Here is a 22,826-nt window from a genome sequence, read left to right as displayed (position 1 = left end):
TATGGTGGATGATGTGGGAAGTTATTTTTTTTTATGGCCGATGCTGTATGAAGCTTGCTTTTTTACATCATTGGCCACTACTAATACTATGGAAACTTTTACTGACTGATTAAATGTGCTAGAGGTAGAATGTAGCACTAATAAGTTGGTAAATTTTACTCCAGCAGATCTGCATGCATCAGTGCCATCTTTTACACTGATGTATGTAGATCAGCAGAAAAGGCGCTTTACACACTGCACCTAAGATCTAGAAGGTTTTTAGGGCCCATGAAAAAATATAATTCAGATAGAATTTAATGATCTTATTCCAACGATAAAATTCTATAAACTAATTTTTAAACACAGAGTTTAAGATAAAAAGCCAAATTAAAAATTCTTCAGCTTTTTCAGTTAGCAAAACCATTAACATCACAAAGTTCATATTGCAAGTAAGTTACTGCTGAAATAAGTGCTGTGAAAATAACTTCAAAACTAAATTTATAGAAATATCTTTGAATTAAAAAAAAAATACATAAATAAAAAAATAATAATATGTTTGATATAATGAAATTATATCAAAATTATTAAAATCCTCAGAATGAAGAGTATCTAAGACTTAGCAGAACACCAAAATATGGCCCTGGCATACAGTAGTTTATAGTTGCTTCATTGTTTTATTTGAAATATTTCTGAATTTTAAGTGAATATTTAAGTTTTCTGAACTTTCTTTAAAGTTAAAAATATGCACACTACATCAGTGTTTCTCAACCTGTGTGCAGCAAGTATGCTTCAGGTGTGCCACAGAAAATAAAAAAAATAAATTCAAGTTTTATAATAATTAATTCAAATAAAAAATTCATTTATTTATGCTGCTCTGATCCCATCCCCTTCCAAACATCATGTTGATTCTTAGTACTACATCTTTAATCCTTTATTCAGCTTTTGATTCCTAGTAGTAGATCTTTTCACCTTTATTCAGCCATTCTTATCATCTGAGAGTCTCACCCAGGCACTTTCAGTTGTATAAGCGCAACTTGTCAGCAGCATAGTAAGAAAATTCCTTTGTGTTTTAAAAGTACTTTTTGTGTTTTTTTATTACTAAAATGCCATATTAAGTTAATTCATATAGAACAGGAATTTTCAATTAACTCTGTTAGTACATTCTAGAAGCAACTTTAAATTTTTTAGAAAGTATTAGCGATGGATAAATTTTTAGTCAAAGCAAATCAGAAGAGGCAACTTGATAACGAGTGGAGAAAATGACCATCCCTTGATACCAAAAAAATATTTGTGGGTAAGAGACCCATTTGCAACAAGAAACCTTCCGACGTTAGAACTTAATCTGCAAGAGGAAGAAGAATTGCCTGAGATCCGTAGTGACCAGTTGCTGGAAATTCATTTTAATAATGCTAATATTAACAAATTTTGGATCAAAATTTAAAATGAATTTCCACGAATTTTGGAAAAGTCAATTAGAATTTTATTGCCATTTTCCACTTCCTACTTGTGCAAAACAGGGTTTTCTGCTTTAAACATGATTAAACAAAAAAAAAAAGAGGGCCAGACTGAAGTCGGTAGAAGAGGAGTGAGAATAAGCCTATCCACAATAAATCCTCGTATTTAAAAACTGTGTGCCTCCCATCAAACCCAACTGCTGATTAAAATGTTATAATTGTATATTTGTTTGTTTTTATATATAATTATGTTAATTTTTTACATATTTTCTCTTAAATTTCATGCAATTCATATATGTTCAAAAAAGTAACATTGCAAACAAATAATAAGTGTATTATTAAACATACCCAACAGAAATAACTTCCATTTTATGAATATACATATATATATATTATTTATAATATTTATATACATATTTTTAATATATAATATATATAGGTATATATAATATATATGAATACAACAGTGATTGTATTGTGCCACAAAATTGGCACACCCAGGGTCCTGAGCTGGATATCATCATTCTTTTCTTCCTTGGTGATTTCCTTCTACTTCTCTCTCTTAGGGTAAATTAGAATTTTTTTTTTTTTTTTTGCCTGGTGCAGCAAAAGCCGCAGGCTTCCTTGCGCCATATGGCTAATAATAATAATAATATAATAAAATTTTAGTATCTTTAAAAGTGTGCTGCCACAACAACAAAAAGGTTGAGAAACACTGCACTACACTATAAGTACTGTAGTTCTAAATGTTTTGTAATCTATCAATATTTTAATTCAAAAGAAAATTTTAAATAATTCTCTTAACCATGTTTAACAATTATCTGGTATAGTGTTCCCAGTCGTTAACACAGAAAATAGAGATTTCATTGTATAATTCTTGATTAGTCTTGTCTGACCAATTTGATTGGATACTATGATGGATACTATTGGAACTGGATGCAAAAAATAATTTTGATATCGTATACTTGGATTTCAGGAAAGCTTTTGATACTGTTTCACGTGGAAGACTGCTGTACAAATTGGAGCAGTATGGCATTAAGGGCAAGTTGCTGCAATGGATAAAGAGATAGTTGAGGGGGAGAAGGCAGTAAATTAACACCGCTGTATATGGACTAATGTTATTAGTGGAGTCCCCCAGGGTTCGGTGCTGGGCCCGTTGTTGTTTTGTGTATTTATCAATGATATCAATGATAGTATATCAGACTTAATGTCCAAATTTGCAGATGATACAAAGGTTGGCAGGGTTGTTAATGACAGTAAAGACAGCATGCTACTGCAACAGGATCTAGAAAAGTTGAGCAGATGGGCTGAGAGGTGGCAAATGAAGTTTAACATTAACAAATGTAAAGTACTACATATGGGAAGCAGTAATCCCAGAGTAACATATCAACTCTGTGGTACCACACTGACAGTGGTAGAGAATGAAAAGGACCTGGGGGTAATTGTGCAGGCAGATATGAAGTTTTCTGAGCAGTGCAGACTGTCTGCAAGAGTAGCTCATGGTGTCTTCTCAATGATATACAGGAATTTTTCTAGCAGGGATAAGGAGGTGATTATCCCCTTGTATAAGGCAATGGTCAGATCACACCTTGAGTACTGTATACAGGTCCGGAGGACTCATTTTAAGAAGGATGTAGAGCTGTTTGAACGAGTACTGAGAAGGGCAACAAGATTAGTGAATGGAACAAAGGATTGCTCTTATGAAGAAAGGCCTAAGTTTTGCAAATTACAGCGTCTGGAGACGCATGATGGTTAAAGCCTTGAATGGTTTGAGCATGCTCAATGCTGATGGGATTCTTCCTCTTGCTCAGAATAATCGCCTGAGAAGGCATAAATTCAAATTGGGGAAAGACGGTTGTAGGATAGAAGTGCGGAAGTTTGCCTTTAGCCAGCGGGTGGTTGATTGCTGGAACAAACGTCCATCTATCGTTGTAGAAATTGATAGCTTAAATAGATTCAAGGCAGAACTTGACAAACATTTGGAGTGAGTGGATGGGTGAAATAAGGTTTTTTTTTTGTTTGTTTTTTTTTGGCTGATGCTATATAAGCTTGCTTTCTTGCATCGTGGACCTTTGATAATGCTAATATCATATTTTAAGGTAAAGAGCAGAAATAATGGTATTAAAACATACACTGACCTTTCGAGTCAAAGGATGACTTGAAAAAGGAGGATTGACTTCCCGGAGTATATGGTATGTATTTTAGTTTTATATTATTGTTGTAAACTTGTGGATGTGTAGACAAAGTTGGGTGCCCCCTTGAACAATGTCTTGTTAAAATTCAGTGTCATGTTAAACATGTTATTGTTCAGTTTCAAATTAGGCTGTTCTATTTAAGACCCATAAAATAATGCAGAGATTTTTAGCATGTTTAAAATGAAAACCAAGTGACAAACAGCCTGTTCCTTGTAGCATCAAACTCCAGAATTCAAATTAAAATCATATTTATCATTCTGTTTTACAGTGTTGTGATAAACAAGAAAGAATGACCTCAGTCAGAAGATCTCAGTGTACTTTGTGTCTCAATATCCTTGCAACCGACAGGCGGAAGCCAAATAAACTTAAAACGGCAATTAGAAACAAAACATTCTGAAATGAAACACAAGCCCCAGAAGTATTTCCATAGAAAATTAGAAGTTTACATGCAGCAAAAAAGTTTCATAACTACCACAGCTGTTTCATCCAAAGCTCTTTTGTAATCATACAGATTGCATATAGGATATGCAAAATATAAGCCATACACATGGCTTATTTTTTGATGGTAGTTACCCTTTTGAGTAAATCCCACTTCAGCACACTGTGATCACTGACACCTAGTGATTCCTTTATCTGCAGATTCTTAATGCATGAAGAATCACTACTGATAATCAGATCCACAGTATTACTCCCTCTAGTTGCCTCCTGAACATGCTGATGTAGAAAACAATCATCCAATTAATTCACAAAAGTCGTACCAGTGTGTGAGTGACCAACCCACAAATTCCAGTAAATATCTGGGAAATTAAAATGCCCCAATTATAAGACTCTCTGATTTACTGGTCCACTCTATTTCCCTGTACAGTTTCTTATTATACTCATCAGAGTCATTAAGCCTATAACACACTCCCACTCTCAATTTTGATCTCCCAATAGTAAACTAAACTGACTCGACACTGCACTGTCCAGCGATATCAACTGGCTTCACTATCTTGGATTTTATGTGTATCTTAACTAAATAGCATAACCCCTCCTCCCTTCCTATCCTGATTATCCTTCCTGTACACATTGTACTCCCCAGATCCATTTCTACATTCCTTATATCTGTGTGATACCATGTCTCTGATATCCCTAACAATATCTGCCTCTGATGTTTTGACCAACACCTCAAATTCAGCAAATTTATTTACCAAACTCCTAGCACTGGTGTACACGCACCTGTTCCTATTCTTAGCTACCCTAACACAGGCTGCTGCTCATTCCAATAGAAGCAGTGCAGGAATCATTTTCATCTCTGCCAGCAGCTATTGTTAATCTATTAGTCCGTGAATCCCCCCCCCAAGCTAGCAGTTTTCCGACCCACCTAACACTGCCTTGAGGGCATCAGCAAATATTCTTGCACCCTTTCTATTTAAGTGTATCACATCCCTATGGAAGCAGTCTCTCCTGTTAACAAACGCAGACCAGGCTGAGAAAAATTCTACCCCTTGAGCCTTGCAATATCTCTCCCGGCCCGAATTGATCGACAAGGCTCTCATCATACACTCCCTCCTATCGTATCTGGGCAGAATTGCAGACCCTTTCAAATTCAATCCTAATTCACAGCAGTTTTTCAGCAGTGACGTGTACTTGTTAAGTAATTCTGACAGTCTCCTACTCTTAATATCATTAGTGCCAACATGTACAACAATATCCCCTTTTGTGCCCTTAAATTATATCTGATCTCCAATGTCATCAACCTTTGCCCCTGGCAGACGTACCCTGGTCCTGTTCCACCTATCATTTTTGCCCAATATGTTCCCCGTTTCCCTGACAACTAGTAGTTCCTGTGGAACCAGCGCATTCTGCCTTGGGGGTTGCCCAGTGGTGAGCTGTGAATATTTTAACAATGGGCTCGCACTTTTGCCGACGTTTTGATGTAAAACATTCTTTGGGGGGGATACATATCGAGTAAATCTGATCCGTCACGGAAGTGACGTTATCCAAGGCGCTTCCCATGCTCACACCACTAGTCTGTGTGGGGCACTCGCTAGTAATATGATTAGAGTGTGTGACACATTTTTCGTGACCAGTATGATATCGCGAGTTCTAACTTTTTAGAATTTTTTAATAGTATGATGCCACAATCATACTTCCTGCAGTTACTACTGCAGTAAGTATGATGGTGCATCCGTAGCCAGGTGGGCAGGAGCAGCAGTGCGTAGCACACACTTCTTGATTAGACCGGGGTTCAAGCCCATGACCACCAAAATATGGAGGATGCAGAAAGGTCAGGGAATAACCACTGCATATCCCCAGAGCAAAATGGCCTTAGTTGCTAATGCTCCTAAAAACCAAATAACAACAACAGTAAGTATGATTGCAAGTATTTGTCATATGACTGCAACAATACAAAGATTTGTGAACAATTTCTTTTTTCGTCTCGCATTTTCACATAAGCAGCTATTCGGGGCACGTAACATTCCTCAAATGACACTGTTTTCAGAGACATTTAGATACATTGCAATAGCAAGTATAAGTCTCTTACTTTAGTTATCATAAATCCATTGTATGTTGTCTTCTATAAATTATGGAAAGTTGTGAATGGTCAATAAAATATTTACAATAAAAAAGCTTTTTTATTTTGTAATCAATACATCTTCTCTTCTTCAAGAGGAGTGTTTCCATTTACAATGGGTTTCCTCAGCCTACAAGTTATTTCTTGTTAGGAATTTTTTTCCGCCATAAAGTGCGGTTCAAGGTGTCTTGGTCGGTTAAGCCTCGGGCTGTCATGCACTCCCGTATTCCATCCATCCATGTCCTCCTAGGTCTTCCTCTTCTCCTTCTTCCAGGAGGTATCCATTCCAGGATAGCCTTTGGATATCTGTTTTCTTGCATCCGTTTTACATGTCCATACCATGTTAGACGCTTTTCTTTGATGGTGTCAATAATAGTCTTTCTCACTTCCATTTTTTCCCTTATGTCCTCTTTCCGTTTTCTGTCTCTTCTAGAAGTTCCTGATGAGCGTCTCCAAAAATCCATTTCTGTGGAGAGCAATTTGTTTTCCGCTCACCTATTCAATGTCCAGGTTTCCTCTCCATACAATAGAAGACTTTGTACAATCGTTTGGAATATAAGTTTCTTTGTTTTATTTAGGATATTTTTGCTCCACAGAACAGAGTTTAACATGCCGATAGCCTTTCTGCAGTCTGTAATTCTCTTATTGATCTCTGCTTGGGATGATCCATCACTTTGTAAGATTGATCCCAGATATTTGAATTTATCGACTTGTTTGATTTTAAAACCTGCAATATTTAGAACGTGTCCTGGCCCTGAAGACAACATTTCAGTCTTGCTAAAATTGATTTTTAGACCCCATTGTTTATATTCCTCAAACAATTGACGACATGCATAACGTAATCAATACATAAAAATCAAAATGTATAAAAGAAATGTGAAGGATGTTTCACATAAAACCATCTACCGTGCGTGCCCGGCAGACGCATGACTTTTTTATTTTATTTATTTATTTATTTTTTTTAACTAGGGAAATATAGTGGATACATTTTTTCATGATAAAATTTTAACATTGAGAATAAAAAATAAGACGAAATATTTCCCATATCACAAATAACAAAAACTATCACAAAACATTCCACACTATAAAAATATTACATAAAAAACAAACTATTCTAAAAAAGGTACACAAAAATCACAGATTATACGAAAAAAAATTATTATACAAATTCTAAAAATTGCCAATTTACTTCTTTATTAATTTGTTGTCGAGCTTTGCTCAATAGCTGTGCGATATTTACAGAAGAATGATCTGCATCAAATTGAAGCAATGGTTTTCCATTTAGATGTATGATCACCATAATCTGAAATGTGTTTAATTGTCAACATTATTCATTCAATCACACAATATTATTCATTGCGCTGAAAGTTCGCTCAGCTTCAGCAGTGCTAATTGCAATGGTTTCAACGAAATTTCTGGCTTTCTTAATTGAAAAGGGAATTTCACTTGATTTTAAAGATAAACTGTCTTAGACAAAATCTCTAAAATCATTTATTTCATATTTTTATTATAATTATTAATATTATTTTTTACTTTTTATTTCATATTTTATCAGAAAAATTTCTTCTTAGGTTTTCACCATCTTGTAACCAAGACGAAAGTTCTTTCATATTCCACGATTTCCAGTAGCACATATTTAAAATTTTTTTCATTGGTATCATTATTTTCTTATTTAATTTAAAATTGCCCTGTTGCATTAATAATTTATCCTTTAAGATAAAACAATGCATTTAATAACTTGTCACGAGGTAATTTTTTTACTTTCAATTTTGATTCCTTCAAATTCTTTCCACTTCAGCATGCTCTTAATTTTAGCTTCATAATTAACTTCAGAATTTTTAAAATTAGCAATAGCATTGATAGTTCAAATAATTAATTTATATGCTTTTACCATTGTGATTCTGTAAAGCTTCTGAAAGGTAATGATCGACATCCTGCAGGATGTCGATCATTAGTGCTAAATGGTTAAGAAATTCCAAATTTAAAAGTTGATTTAAAAATCCGGAATATTTAACTTCTGATTCAAAATGTTTGCACAAAGCGGGATAATTCCCCCAACCCACAACTGCTGTCCGCAAGCTACAAGCTGTTCATCACGGTCTGAACACACGACTGATCTTTATAGTTTCCACATCAAGTTCTTTAGCAATTTTTTAATTATTGCCTGTATGCCATTATATTTTAGAACATTTTCTACATGGTGAAAGCCTCGACGAAATTTCAAAATCTGCCAACATTTAATCTTTGTAAAGTTTATATATCTTAGTTGCCTCAATCCTCCCCTACGTTGCTACCATCACTAGTTCTTCGAATATTGTGCAAAATGTCAGAATCACATGGATATTCAGCTACTGTGACCATGTAAACATAGACAGGAGAAATTTACTGGAATGCATGGATCACTAACTTTGCCGAAAAACATATGACTTCTTGTGGAGTAAAGGGGAACCACAACGCAGGTTGCCCAGAGGCTATTATCCGTGTCTTAATCCTCTGACATAGTGCAACTTTTTGGTATCTCACTGCATAGGTTTTAGGGACACTACTAACATTGTGAAAAGGTTCGCTCTTAATTTGCACTTTCTAATTGCATAAAGACCAGAGGTGAGAACAATGCATTCAAAGTTGTCTCTCGTAATCCGTCGTTATACGGAAATCTTCTTTCAAGAATTGCCAAGAGGAATTTTAAAAAATTCGCTATAAAGAAGTTGGTTAAACAGAGTTCCAACTGTAATTAAATCAAAAACGAAGGGATTTTAAAATATATAACTGATCGATTGCACCATTAAAATGCTGGGGATGGGGCCCCGCTCACCCCACCGTAGTTTCAGCTCTGGATACTCAATAATTGCATTCAGGATCTCATTTGTAAAACGATCGTCTCAACAATGGGCTCGCAAATTTTCGAAAAAAATAACAATGTGCTCTTGCGAGCCCACTATTGCTCACCAGTGGGGTTGCCGCTGTCTTGCGTGATGTTCAAGTGCAAGCTCTGGCATTAATGTGGGCAGCTGAGAGCTTGATGGGCCCCTCAATTTAGATCCTTCAAAGGCATCCACCTTGTCCTTCAAGCTCTCATATATGCCCAAAACAATGCTGAGTTGTCGCCTGATTTCTTTACGTCGTGCACACACAAAGACATTCCCCTTGGCAATATCATGTCCTGTCCCTAATTGCTCCAAAAAACATCAAACAAGCAGTACATTTTAAAAGGCTGTGATTCAGAGGACAACTGCCCCCCTCAGTTCTCCACTGAGCCACAGCACTCCCATTAGCTTGAACCTTTTGCTTTGCTGCTCTGGGTCATGATTTCGATTAAATTTCAATACAAAATTATAACCCTAAACTTATATCCCAATGCAGTTATAACACTATATATATATTAGCATTAGCATATGATGCAAGGAAGCAAGCTTATGCAGCATCAGCCAAATTTTAGGCTATCAACTTCAACGACAAGGGATGGAAGTCTGTTCCACCAACCAACCACCCGCTGGCTAAAGGCAAATTTCCGCACATCTATCCTACATCTGTCTTTCTTCAATTTGAATTTATACCCTCTCGTGATTATTCTGAGCAAGAGGAAGAATCCCATCAGCACTGAGCATGCTCAAACCAATCAAGGCTTTATACACCTCTATCAGATCACCTCGCTGGTGCCTAGTCTCAAGACACTAATTTGCAAAACTTAAGCCTTTCTTTGTAAGAGCACTCCTTTGTTCCATTCACTGATCTTGTTGCCCTTCTCCGTACTCATTCCAGCAGCTCTACATACTCCTTGAAATGAAGCCTCCAGACCTGTATACAATATTCTAGGTGTGGCCTGACCACTGCCTTATACAAGAGAATAATCACTTCCTTATCCCTGCTAGAAAACTTCCTATATATCATTGACAATACACCATGAGCTACTCTTGCAGCCCATCTGCACTGCTCAGAGAACTTCATATCTGCCTGCACAACCACCCCCAGGTCCCTTTCATTCTCTACCACTGTCAGTGTAGTACCACAGAGTTGATACGTTGCTGTTTCCCATACGTAGTACTTTACATTTGTCAATGTTAAAATTCATTTGCCTCCTCTCAGCCCATCTGCTCAACCTTTCCAGATCCTGTTGCAGCAGCATATTGTCAGTAGTATCCTTGACAACCCTGCCAACCTTCATATCGTCTGCAAACTTGAACATTAAGCTTGATATACCATCATCAATGTCATTTATAAATACAGTAAACAATAATGTACCCAACACTGAGCCCTGAGGGACTCCACTAATAACATTAGTCCACGATGAGCAGTGTCCATTGATTACCACTCTCTGTCTTCTCTCCCTCAACCATCCCTTTATCCATAGCAGCAATTTGCCTCCAATGCCACACTGCTCCAATTTGTGCAGCAGTCTTCCATGTGCAACAGTATCAAAAGGCTTTCTAAGATCGAAGTATATTATATCAAAGTTATTCCCTGTATCCAGTTCTTTTGTGACTGTATCATAGTAATAAATCAAATTGGTCAGGCAAGACTTCCCCTTAACAAAACCATGCTATGTCCGAGCAATAACTGAAGTCTTGTCTAGATGATGATCTTGCAGTGCTTCTTTAACCAGTGCCTCAATTAATTTTCTGGGAACAGAAGTTAAACTCACAGGTCTATAATTACTTGTGTCAGCCTTTGATCCTGCTTTGTGAATTGTGGTCACATTTGCACATCTCCAGTCTGTGGGTACCTCCCCTGAGTCCAAGGAAGCTCTCATAAATGTGGCTAAGGGTTTGCTTACTTCCTTTGCTGCCTCCTTTAATATAACTGGATAGATCCCATCCACCCCAGGTGCCTTTCTTGCGTTTATCTTCAACAATTTCTCCTCCACTTTACTCTCAGTTATTACAAGATTCTCTAGCTTACTGCCAGAGTTGAATACACCTCTGGCATTCCCCTCGCTGAATAACTCCTCATGTGTGAATGCCGATGCAAAATATTCATTTAGTTTGTTAGCTACCTGAGCAGGATCATCAACTGTTGAACCATCGATATCAAGTGGACCAATCTGATTCATCCCCCTCCTTCTAGAGTTTAAATAAGTAAAGAACTCTTTGCTGTTTTTCTTTGCATCCCTTGCCAAAGATTTCTCGTAATCTGCCTTCGCCTGCCTAACCTCCTTTGTAACTTGGTTACAGATCAACTTGTATCTATCATAGGCTTCTGTGTCACGTGTTAAATTGTATGTATCCTATGCATTTTTCTTCTTTGCCATATGTCTCATTAGTTCATCTGACATCCATTTAGGCCTAAACAATACCTTGAACAATATTTCTAAGTTGGTATGTAAAGCCTAGTAGCGTCCAAGGTAAGTTCTTTGAATGCTTCCCATTTTGAATTTGCTGTTGGTGACATCATCAGTTGGTCCCACTGTATAGAATTTAAATACTGTCTCAGACCATTGTAGTCACCTTTACGAAAGCAATAACCCTTCCCTTTACCCCTAATGGTAGTTACCTCTTTGAGTAAATCCCACTTCAGCACACTGTGATCACTGCCACCTAGTGGTTCATTTATCTGCAGATTCTTAATGCATGAAGAATCACTACTGATAATCAAATCAAGAGTATTACTCACTCTAGTTGCCTCCCGAACATGCTGATGTAGAAAACAATCATCCAATAAATCCACAAAAGCCTTGCTAGTGCGTGAGTGACCAGCCCCCAAATTCCAGTCAATATCTGGGAAATTAAAATCCCCCATTATAAGATTCTCTTATTTACTGGCCCACTCTATTTCCCTGCACAGTTTCTTATTATACTCATCAGAGTCATTAGGCCTATAGTACACTCCTACTCTCAATTTTGATCTCCCAATGCTTACGTCACACCAAACTGACTCGACACTGCACTGTCCAGCGATGTCGACTGGCTTCACTTCCTTGGATTTTATGTGTTTCTTAACTAATAGCATAACCCCTCCTCCCTTCCTATCCTTTCTGTAGACGTTGTACTCTCCAAATTCCAGTTCTGCTTCCTTATATCTGTGTGACACCACGTCTCTGATATCCCAACAATATCTGCCTTTGATGTTTTGAGCAATATCTCAAATTCATCAAATTTATTTACTAAACTCCTAGCATTGTTGTACACGCAAGTATGCATGCACCTGTTTCTATTCTTAGCTACCCTAACACAACCCATGTGTTTACTTGTACCGCAATGACTCCCAGCAGTCTCTGAAATATCCTTCATCTTGTTTTTCAGGCTTCTGCTCATTCCAATAGAAGCAGTGCAAGAATCACTTTCACCTCTGCCAGTGGCTACTGTTAATCTATTAGTCTTTGTATCCCCCCAAGCTAGCAGTTTTCCCACCCACCTTACACTGCCTCGATAGCATCATCAAATATTCTTGCACCCTTTCGATTTAAGTGTATCCCATCCCTGTACAAGCAGTCTCTCCTGTTAACAAGTACAGTCCAGGCTAAAAAAAATTCTACCCCTTGAGCCTTGCACAATCTTTCTAGGGCCAAATTAATCTACAAGGCTCTCATCATATACTCCCTCCTATCGTGTCTGGGCAGAATTGCAGACACTTTGAAATTCAACCCTAATTCACGGTTTTTTTTCAACTGTGACCTGTACTTGTTAAGTAATTCTGCTAGTCTCTTACTCTTTATATCATTAGTGCCAAAGTGTACAACTATATCACCTTATATGTATATATATATATTTTTTTATTATTTTTTTTTTCAGTATCGAGTATCATCTCCGAGTTTCGTTATATAACTTCCTTCCCTATCTATTATCAACTTATATGTATTAATTAATAATGTTAACTGTATATGGTAACTTGGTAAAATTTATACAAAGGAATAATCACCTCCTTTTCCCTGCTGGCAAAATTCCTGTATATCAATGACAATACCCAATGACCTGCTCTGGCAACCTGTCTTTTTTTTTTTTCTTTTTTTTTTTTTTTTTTTATGAAAACCCCAAACACGAGAGGTATTAGAACCTATAGTACTTAGTACCGTGCTTGGGTTGGAGGTTGATTGAAAAGAAAAGATATTTGTAGACATCAGACTTGAACTTCTGTAGACTGTAATTTTCAGGAAATACATATGAAGGAAGGTTGTTCCAGAAAACGGCAGTTGAATGAATAAACAAGGAAGACGAAAAGTTGGTTCTGTGAGTTTGAAGTTGGACAGTAAATGAATGTTGGCTGGTGGTGGCACGTGTTCGGACTGTTTTGAAAGAGAGAGCGGGAATTATAGAAGCCAATTCAGAAGAACAGTGCTCGTGGAAGTATCTGTAGAAAAGGCATGTAGCAGAAACAGTACGTCTATGAGACAGAGATTGGAGAGACTCTGTTAGAGATGACTCATTAATTAACCTAACTGCACTCTTCGGAATGGAATCTAGAAGAAGCCTGAGAGGTTTTTCGGGTACTGCCCCAGATGTGGGAAAAATATTCCATGGTAGGGCAGATTTGCGGTTTGTACAGAGTGAACAGCTGTTTGGAAGAAAAGTAATGCCGAGAATTAGAGAGAAAACCAAGTTTTTTAGATGCAGAGGAAGCAATATTTGTAATGTGCTTGTGCCAAAAAGAGATTAGAGTCAGGGTAATCCCCAAAAGAGATACATCAGCTTGCCTAGAAATCGGAGTGTCACCAAAGATAAGCATAGGAGCAGAAGAATCCTTTTTGCGAGATTATTATTATTATTATTACTAGCTATATAGTGCAAGGAAGCCTGAGGCTTATGGTGCATCAGCCAAAAAAAAAAAAATTCCCTGAGCTACTTGAGAGAGAGAGAGAGTCAAAAGGGAATCACCAAGAATGATGATATCCAGCTCAGGACCCTGGGTGTGTGCCAAGCCCATACTCACCAGATGTGAGGCTCTGGGGTAAGACAGGAGTGAGTTTTAGAAGGATTGAAATCAAGTAAGTTGTCTTTGCCTCACTGGAAAATTACCTGGAGCTCAGCATTTAAGGAATTGGTAGAGGATATTCGAGAAGTTGAAGCTGATTGAGCAGGGCAAGGTTTCTCAAAATGAAAAGTGGTATGCAATGCAATGTGCTATCATCAGCAAAGCTATGGATAGGATTTCTGGTCAATCGAAGAAGGTCATTAATATACAAGAGGAAAAGAATGGGGGAAAGAACTGAACCTTGGGGGACACCAGCATTAGTGGAGAAGTTAGAAGACAGTGAGCCATCTACCATCACCCTCAGTGAGCGATCAGAGGGAAAACTGGATAACCAATTACAAAAAACAGTTGGAAAACCATAAGATGGAAGCTTCTTTAGAAGACCATTATGCCAAAAATATAATCGAAAGCCTTTGAGATGTCAAGAGCAACTGCTGGTGTTTCACCGAACTTTTCTATTGAATTTGTAACAGAAGCCAGAATATCACCAGCGGATCGACACTGACGATCGTTGATAAGACGGAAGGTTTCTAGGTAGTTTGAGAGTTGGCTGTTGATTGATTTCTCCATTACTTAAGAAAGAGTAAAAGTAATTGCAATGAAATCCCCAGCAACTTGCTCTCTAGGCTGCTGCTCATTACAATAGAGGCAGTTCAAGAATCACTTTTGCCTCTGCCTATGGCTACTCTTAATCTTTTAGTCTGTGAATTCCCCCCTCTCCAAGCTAGCAGTTTTCCGACCCACCTAACACTGCCTTGATAGCATCAGCAAATATTCTTGTGCCCTGTCTATTTAAGTGTATCCCATCCCTGTAGAAGCAGTGGCTTGGGTAAAGAAAGCCTGCACGAGAACGACGACAAACGTCGGATAACTTACGCGGTAAATTAGTTTGCCGATACGGCACTCTAGCGCTGCTCACTCGGTAAAGAGACGGTAGGTGTTATCGGACTGGAGCAAAGTCGAGAACGATATACTGATTGACAGGTAGGCGTGGCAAACAATGAAATGATTTATTAATAAACAATTTATGTGCTAGTCCACTCATGATTCTCAAGAAAAAAGGTTAGGTTTCCCCCTCCATTTCGGGAGAGGTTCAAGCTCCCATGGGATTCAAGTGGAGGTAACCTGACCTATTTTCACCATTAGGGCATATTATTGAACGAGAAAATAAAAATACGGTCATAAAAAAATTTATTTTTTTATGAATGTATTTCTAAATATGACTGATTCTAAAGAAAAAAGGTTAGGTTACCCCCTCCACTTCGGGAGGGGTTCAAGCTCCCATGGGATTCAAGTCGAGGTAACCTGATCTTTTTTCACCGTTACAGTAAATATTAGGGCATGTACGATTAGGACAAGTTACCATTAGTGCTGCTACAGTGATACTAAACCGATGTTATCGTGTGTTGTGTTCGCGCACCAATCAGCACGTCGTTTGCCACGCCTACCTGTCAATCAGTATATCGTTCTCGACTTTGCTCCAGACCGTTAACACCTACCGTCTGTTTACCGAGTGAGCAGCGCTAGAGTGCCGTATCGGCAAACTAATTTTCCGCGTAAGTTATCCGACGTTTCTCGTCGTTCTCGTGCAGGCTTTCTTTACCTTCGCCGAAGCAGTCTCTTTTGTTAGCAAGCACAGACCATGCTGGAAAAAATTCTACTCCACAATCTCTGCAGGGCCAAATTGATTGACAAGGCTCTCATCACATACTCCCTCCTATCATATCTGGGCAGGATTGCAGACACTTTCAAATTTAACCCTAACTCGTGACTTTTTTTTAAGCATTGTCCTGTACTTGTTAAGTAAATCTGCAGATTTTTTACTCTTAAGATCGTGAACAACAATATCAACTTTTGTGCCCCTAAAATATATCTGCCCTACAAAGTCATCAAATTTTACCCCTGGCAGACATACCTTGGTCCTGTTCCACCTATCTTTTTTGCGTAATATATTCCCTGTCTCTTTGACAATAGCGTCACCAACAATAGCTACTTTCGGTGGGACCAGCGCATTCTGCCTTGGAGATTGCTGCTGTGTTGCCTGATGCACAGGAGTAAGCTCTGGCATTGAGTTGGGCAGCTGAGTGCTTGATGGACCCTTCATTAATTTCTTCGAAGGCATCTACCCTACACCTCAAACTCTCATAGATGCCCATCAGAACACTGAGTTGGCACCTAATTTCTTCACAGTCTCTGCATCTAGCACACACAAAGACATCCTCCTTGGCTAGATCATATCCTGTTCTAATTGGATATATCTTCGTGGAAAACACTTTTTCAGTGATTTACGAATTGAGGAACTGAAAAACACATTGACAGGCTGGTCTCAACAAAATGGTCCATTCTTTTACCACAGTGTATGTGTGAGTCAGAGAGAATGATGGCAAAAATATATTGATAAAGGTGAATATACAATAATGTATACATGCTTTCCAGTATTTGTTTAATAATTATATAAATTTCAACTTTGTATCTATTGTCTTTATACTTTTATAGCCAAAAAGGCATTACTTATGGACCAACTCTTGTATTTTATAATATACTTGACACTATTACTTACAATGCATTTGTATTATGGACAGAAATAAATCCAGAGTGGAACAAAATATTTTGTGCAAAATAGCAGCATTCTTACAAGATCTGGATAATGATATCACTATTAAATTATAATATAAAGGGATTTACTAGGGATTTATCTAGTTCAAGGAGAAAAAATGCTGCAAAAAAAAAAAAAGCCTATTTTATAGTGAAAAGTATTAAAAAAAAAATCTTTGATAAGAAGATTACCAAAAAAGCAGTTTCGTCTTGGTACCAGAACTACAAAAGAGTAACAAGTGAGCAAGATAAATAAATAAAACGATTTTTATTATACACAGTTCTGTAAAAAAAATACCCTTCATGGCATATGCCAAGAAGTTACATTCAATCTGGGAGCATGAAAGATGAACAGATTAAACTTTTATGTTAAATTTAAGATTTACTTTGTTATGTAAAGATATTTATATTAAGATTGTACTCAGTTCCAGCAGCTGATTAAGCACTTAAGTTCTGACAACCAAAAATTCAGTCATTAAATGATAACATACATTTCCTTCTGCTCTTATAACAGTCCAATCTCACAATTCATTTAAATCTGCATTATTTGAATAGAAACTTCCTGTCAGTTTACTAAAAAGTGGCATCCTAGCATTTCATCTGTCATATATTTCCTTTGTTTTATCCCAAACTATCAGAGTTCAGAGTTATTTTGGCCAGAAAATTGTAAACTTTAAGAACAAGAATACTGAATATTCATGTCAGTGATTAATCATGTATCCACCACACTGAAAATGACAGAAAACTTTGTGTGAAAACATCAGTGGGGGGGGAAAGACAGGTTGGGTCTATGTTTCATTGCATTTGCTTAATACACACCTTAAGTAGGTGGATTTATTAGGTGTGTGGTGTGTCCCTCAGACTGTGATAACAAAAGTAATATGTTTTTAATGTAATAACTGTAAACTTAATTGTAATACTTTTATATTTGCTTTTTAAAAATAAGTGTTTGTTTATTTATAACATAAATTTTTTATGTTTATTTTTCAAATTATCTCTGTAGGTATATTGCATTGCTATGACCTGATATTCCTTCAGGTCATAGCAATGCAATATATACATACATTTGTATGGCAAAAAAAAGGAAAACTGCAGGGTTAAGTACATCTTAAAAGTTTGTTACAATTTTGCTATTTTTAAAGGAAAAACATATTCAATGGAATTTTAACAAAATTTCTTCATTTTGGACTGACCTGCCATGGCTAAGTTTGATTAACTACTGAAGAAAAGAGCTAAAATAGGCTCATGGTACAAAGTTTGGGGTGTAATAGGTAGCAGTACAGCAGTGGTGGAGGAATGCAACAGGAACATGTACAACTTGAAGTCACAGAAAATTAAAAACTGCAGTCAAAAACCTTTGACAATTGGCTCTGTTTGGAATGTGGGAGCAGAGTAGACTAACATAACAGAGATTTGCAAAAAAACAATGGATTGTGTGAAACATTTGCGTACAATAAGGCTTTCAAAGAAATATGTCAGACAGGAAGCAACAAGGCAAGTCAGTTAAGTTATGAGACTGATGAATTTTAAAGAACTTACAATTGAAATTATACAAATCTCGTTATGTACAGGAGTTATATTTTGAAGGATGAAAGAGAATGGAGTTTTCTGGCAGTTTCCTACTGTGATTTGAAGAGATCAAGTTTGTTAGAAAACATTATCTGATCAGATGATGCAATGTTTCACATTTACAGCTTTGTATACAGGCATAACAGCCATTAATGGTCAAAAAGTAATCCACAACTTCAAGTAAAAATCTCACAAATCACCTAAAAGGGACTCTGATACAGAATGACAGCACAACTGATTGGCCCATATCTCCATCACATTACAAATGGATACAGGTACTTAATCATGCCTTGTGCTTGACACATTTGTTTGGCCACAAGTACAGCAACAGAATGACCTCCTTTCCCACTCCAAAATGATGTTTGGGACTAACATATGCACAGATATGGACTTGAAAGTGAGGGCCAGAAGTCTTGATTTGAGTCCATGTGTTTTTTCTTTTTCTTTTTTATAGCTATGAGAGAAGGAACAAGAGTGTGAAAGGAAAGATATATAGTGGGCCCTTGATATTTGTCTTCAGTTGGTTCCGTAAAAGCATGATAGATGAGTAACTAATAGATACAAAGCAACGCATATTATAATGAAAATGGGTTCCGGGAAATTCATAATGTGCATATTAATTATTTTTTACAGTGTAAATCATCCTCAGTCTACATGCCAGGAATGTCTAAAAGATGAGGGCTGTGGATTCCTCAAGGCATAATCCTCCTTCTTGCAAAAGGAATCTAGATTTGATCGCATCCTAGTTTGATTCCTCTTTCCAATGAGGCCATCCTTACAGTAACAAAGGTTAGTGGAAACCAGTCTTCATTGTGCAGTATGAATCACCCTCAGTTTACATATCAAGATAAGGGCTGTGGACATAAGGCATAATCCTTTTTGCAAAAGGAATCTAGATTTGATTGCATCTTAGTTTGTTTCTTCCTACTGTTTTGACCTCCTTTCCGGAAAAAAAACTTTTTTCTTTACTGTAATCTTCATTGCAGCAATCACCAATTACCAATCTTCATTGCAGCAACAATGAGCTCACTACATTTATGTACTCATCTAAAAGTTCTTTCACTGCCTCCAAATGCTTGTAGAAATCCATCACTGTCAAAATTCTTAGTTTTGTCTTCTCCATCTCTTTATCAGATAACTCTTTTTGAGGCCTTGAACTGAACCAGACCTTGAGTGTTGAGCTTTTCAGCATATGGCACCAACTGTGATGTTATTCAACATCACAGTACTCTAATTTCAAATTTAACCAGTTACCCAGCTCAACAATCCTTTCTTGCACTGTTTCAAGTGTCTCAATCTTCCTAACCATGATCTCTCCTTAATTGAGCCGGTTTCAGTTTCTTCTTCTTCCAAATATTTTATTCTTTACTACCACTGCCTTATTGAATCTTACATTTAAATTTTTCTGCACTTTTCATTATTTCAGCAGTATGCAGTCTTTCATGGACACATGTATCTGTCACTCTCTTTCCTTCAGGTGTAAGTGGAATAGTCAGCTACTGCTTATGTGACTTCTTCATACCTGGAACAAACAACTGCTGCTAGGAGGTTGCATAAGTAAGGCAGATAAAAGATAAATTTATCACAAGATAAATTTTGAGTGGGGATAACAAGACTTTCTGAATATCCTGTATTTTTTAATTTCATGATGTAAGGCATGCCTTACATCATGAAATGAAAAAATCCTCCATAGACAGGTGGGTAGGAGCAGCAGTGCATAGCACACACTTCTTGATTAGACCGGCGTTCAAGCCTGTGACCACCAAATACGGAGGATGTGGAAAGGTCAGGGAATGACCACCGCATATCCCCGGAGCAATATGGCCTTAGTTGCCAATGCTCCTAAAAACCAAATAACAAACAGCATATTTATAATTTTGCAAAATAAAAAGGAAAAAAAAAAAATTAAAGTAAAAGAAAGACACATTAGTTACATTTACGAAGTTTTAAAATGCAAAAATATATCACATGAAAATTTTTTCTATATACAAGGGCATTCTTCTTATTAGTCGTATCAACTTTGGAAATAATTATGGATTTACCTGCATGTAAATCCAAAGTTTGGAAGATGCTTTTCTCCAAATTACATGATGCTAAATTTTATTGCAGCTTTCTTTCTCTACTGTCACAGAATACGAAGATCTTTTATTTATATTTTGCTTCCTTTCTTCCTTTGAAACATTGTATTTTTCAGATGGTTTTTTGTGATGGAATAAAAATTGAATTAGAATAATTAGAATTATGAACAAAATAACAATTAATAAACCAATTAAAACAGCAACAGGAAAGTGCCCTGTATTTGTAGTTTGATAAGACTTTTCTGCATATGGAAAAGAGAATGTAGTTTCAGGAGAAAGAGTAGATACTGTAGCTGGATTACTGGATGGCAAGGTGATATTAACAGTAGGAGTTTGTGTATTATGACCTGATTTTTTGTATACTGCTGGTGTGGTTTCTTTAAATGCTGCAAAGACACTAGAGCAATTTCTCACTTGTGTTCTATATATACTATTTGAAACAGATAAGCAGGCCTTATAAAACTGCCCTATTTTTAGTACAGTGATTGTCATGCAGTCATATCTCAATTTTCCATTATCAAAAGAGTTGCATTCAAATGGTTTTGTAGGGAGAAGTCTAACTCCCAAAGTTGTTTCTGAATATATATTACAAATATAGTTTTGGCCATGTGCAAGGCCTTCCACTTTCCAATCCATGCATAGTTCCCCTCCATCATTTTCATTTGCTTTAATCATGAAATTAATCAACAAAATTTGAATATCCTCAAGAATTATAGGGGTAATTGTGGCAGATGTAGTATTTTCCAAAGGTGAAGTTATATTTTCTGTAATATCTGTAGTTGGAGTTTCTTTGATTGCAGCAACTGCACTAGAACAGTTTTCTGCTAATGTTACAAAGCTGTGATTTGAAACAGATAAGCAGGGCTCATAAAACTGCCCTACCTTAAGTGCTGCTATTGCTGTGCACTTATATTTCTGTTTTCCATTATCAGATTCATCACATTCAAATGTTACAACAGGCTGAGGTAAAACTCCCATAGTTCTTTCCAAATAATATATATTACAACTATAGTTTTGCCCAGATCCAAGACCTTCCACTTGCCAACCTACACACAGTCTTCCTCCCTCATTCTCATTCATTTTAAATGTGGAATTAATCAGCATAATTTTAATATCTACAAAAATTACAGGGATAACCATAGTAAAAGTAGTAATTTCCAAGGATGGGGTAAAATGTTCCGTGGTTGTGGTTTCTTTGACTGCTGCAACTGCATTAGAGCAGTTTTCTGCTAAGGTCACAAAACTATCTGAAACAGATAAGCAGGAATCATATAAGTGGCCTGTCTGAAGCACCAATATTGTTATGCAGTTATTTTTCCATTTTCCATTATCATCAAAGTCACATTCAAATGGTAGTGGAGGGTATGCATTTTTCACAGCCGTTTCTGAATAAAAAATATTACAAGTGTAGTTCTCTCCCTGTCTAAGACCTTCCACTTGCCAATCCATGCAGAGTTCCCCTGCTCCATCCTCACTCACTTTGAATATGGAATTAATGAGCATAATTTTAATATCTTCGGGGGTTACAGTGGTGATTGGTGGAAGGGTAGATAGTTTTCTTAATAAAGCTTGACTCTCACAAAGTGTTGGAGCTGAACACGAAAAGGGAATAAAGTCCACTTCAGTTAGCTTAGTTCCATTTAACTCTGATGGAAGAGAACATACTGGTGGGTCTGCAACAAAATCTTTGGATGTCCGAATTTTGTTCTCAAGGAAATCAGCAAAATCTTCAACTTCACAGTTGCAATTGATCATGTTATCTATAAAAATAAATTTTAAAACAAAACATTTGTTACTGTTATATATATTCTTTACATAAAATTTCTTAGAAGCTTGTTAATCACAAAAAAAAAAGAAAGTTGCTTGGAGTTTAATATGCAAAAAAGATTGTTAATAATGGGTAACCATTCATATTAATCAGGCAACAATGGAAAAACCAGCTACTCAGTAGCTCTATTACATAAAAGAGCCAAAAAAAAAAAAAAAAAAAAAAATATATATATATATATATATATAATTATTGATAAAAAAGTAAAGAAAGTTAAAACGACAGTAACTGTAACTAATATGTAAATAATATTTATGAGTCAATGCAGTTGCAAGCAATCATGCAATGCACCCATAATGTCTATAATATTAAGGATAATATAATATTATCCTTAATATTATATATATTGTATATATATATATATATATATTGTATATATATACAGGGCCAAATACCCAATCAATACTGTAGGTATACAGTGATCAGGTGTGTGTTAATTTATGTGTTATTGTAACACACAGTAACACAAATTCTGTTTAACTAGGTGTTACTGTGTGTCACAGTGTCGGGGACAGGTTCCAGAAATGTTGCAGCGTTGATGGAGGACATTTTGAGCACCTAAGAGACTAAGCATGACCCGATCAGTACTGTATACCTACTTGTGGCCCACCCTGTATGTACACACACACACACACACGTTTGTATTAATATATTGAATAAAGTATG

The 22,826-nt window shown here is 36.6% G+C and overlaps 1 protein-coding gene across 1 annotated transcript in view; it reads right to left on the bottom strand.

The window, feature by feature from the left end:
• Window positions 1-386: 386 nt before the first annotated feature.
• LOC150089307 (uncharacterized) overlaps window positions 387-22,826 on the bottom strand; it is a 40,266-nt gene continuing 17,826 nt past the window's right edge. The window contains exons 3-4 of the mRNA XM_090389943.1: window positions 20,502-22,092; window positions 387-489 (exon numbers count right to left, since the gene is read on the bottom strand). Of these exons, the coding sequence (XP_090246069.1) occupies window positions 387-489; window positions 20,502-22,092 (1,694 nt within the window). The remainder of the gene's footprint in view (window positions 490-20,501; window positions 22,093-22,826) is intronic.

The sequence above is a fragment of the Mastigoproctus giganteus genome, chromosome 2 (genome assembly GCF_048544385.1).
Source record: "Mastigoproctus giganteus isolate SK-2022 chromosome 2, ASM4854438v1, whole genome shotgun sequence".
Lineage (NCBI taxonomy): Eukaryota > Metazoa > Arthropoda > Arachnida > Uropygi > Thelyphonidae > Mastigoproctus > Mastigoproctus giganteus.
The sequence above is the reverse complement of the archived record's forward strand: the minus strand, read 5'-3'. Positions and strand labels throughout refer to the sequence as shown.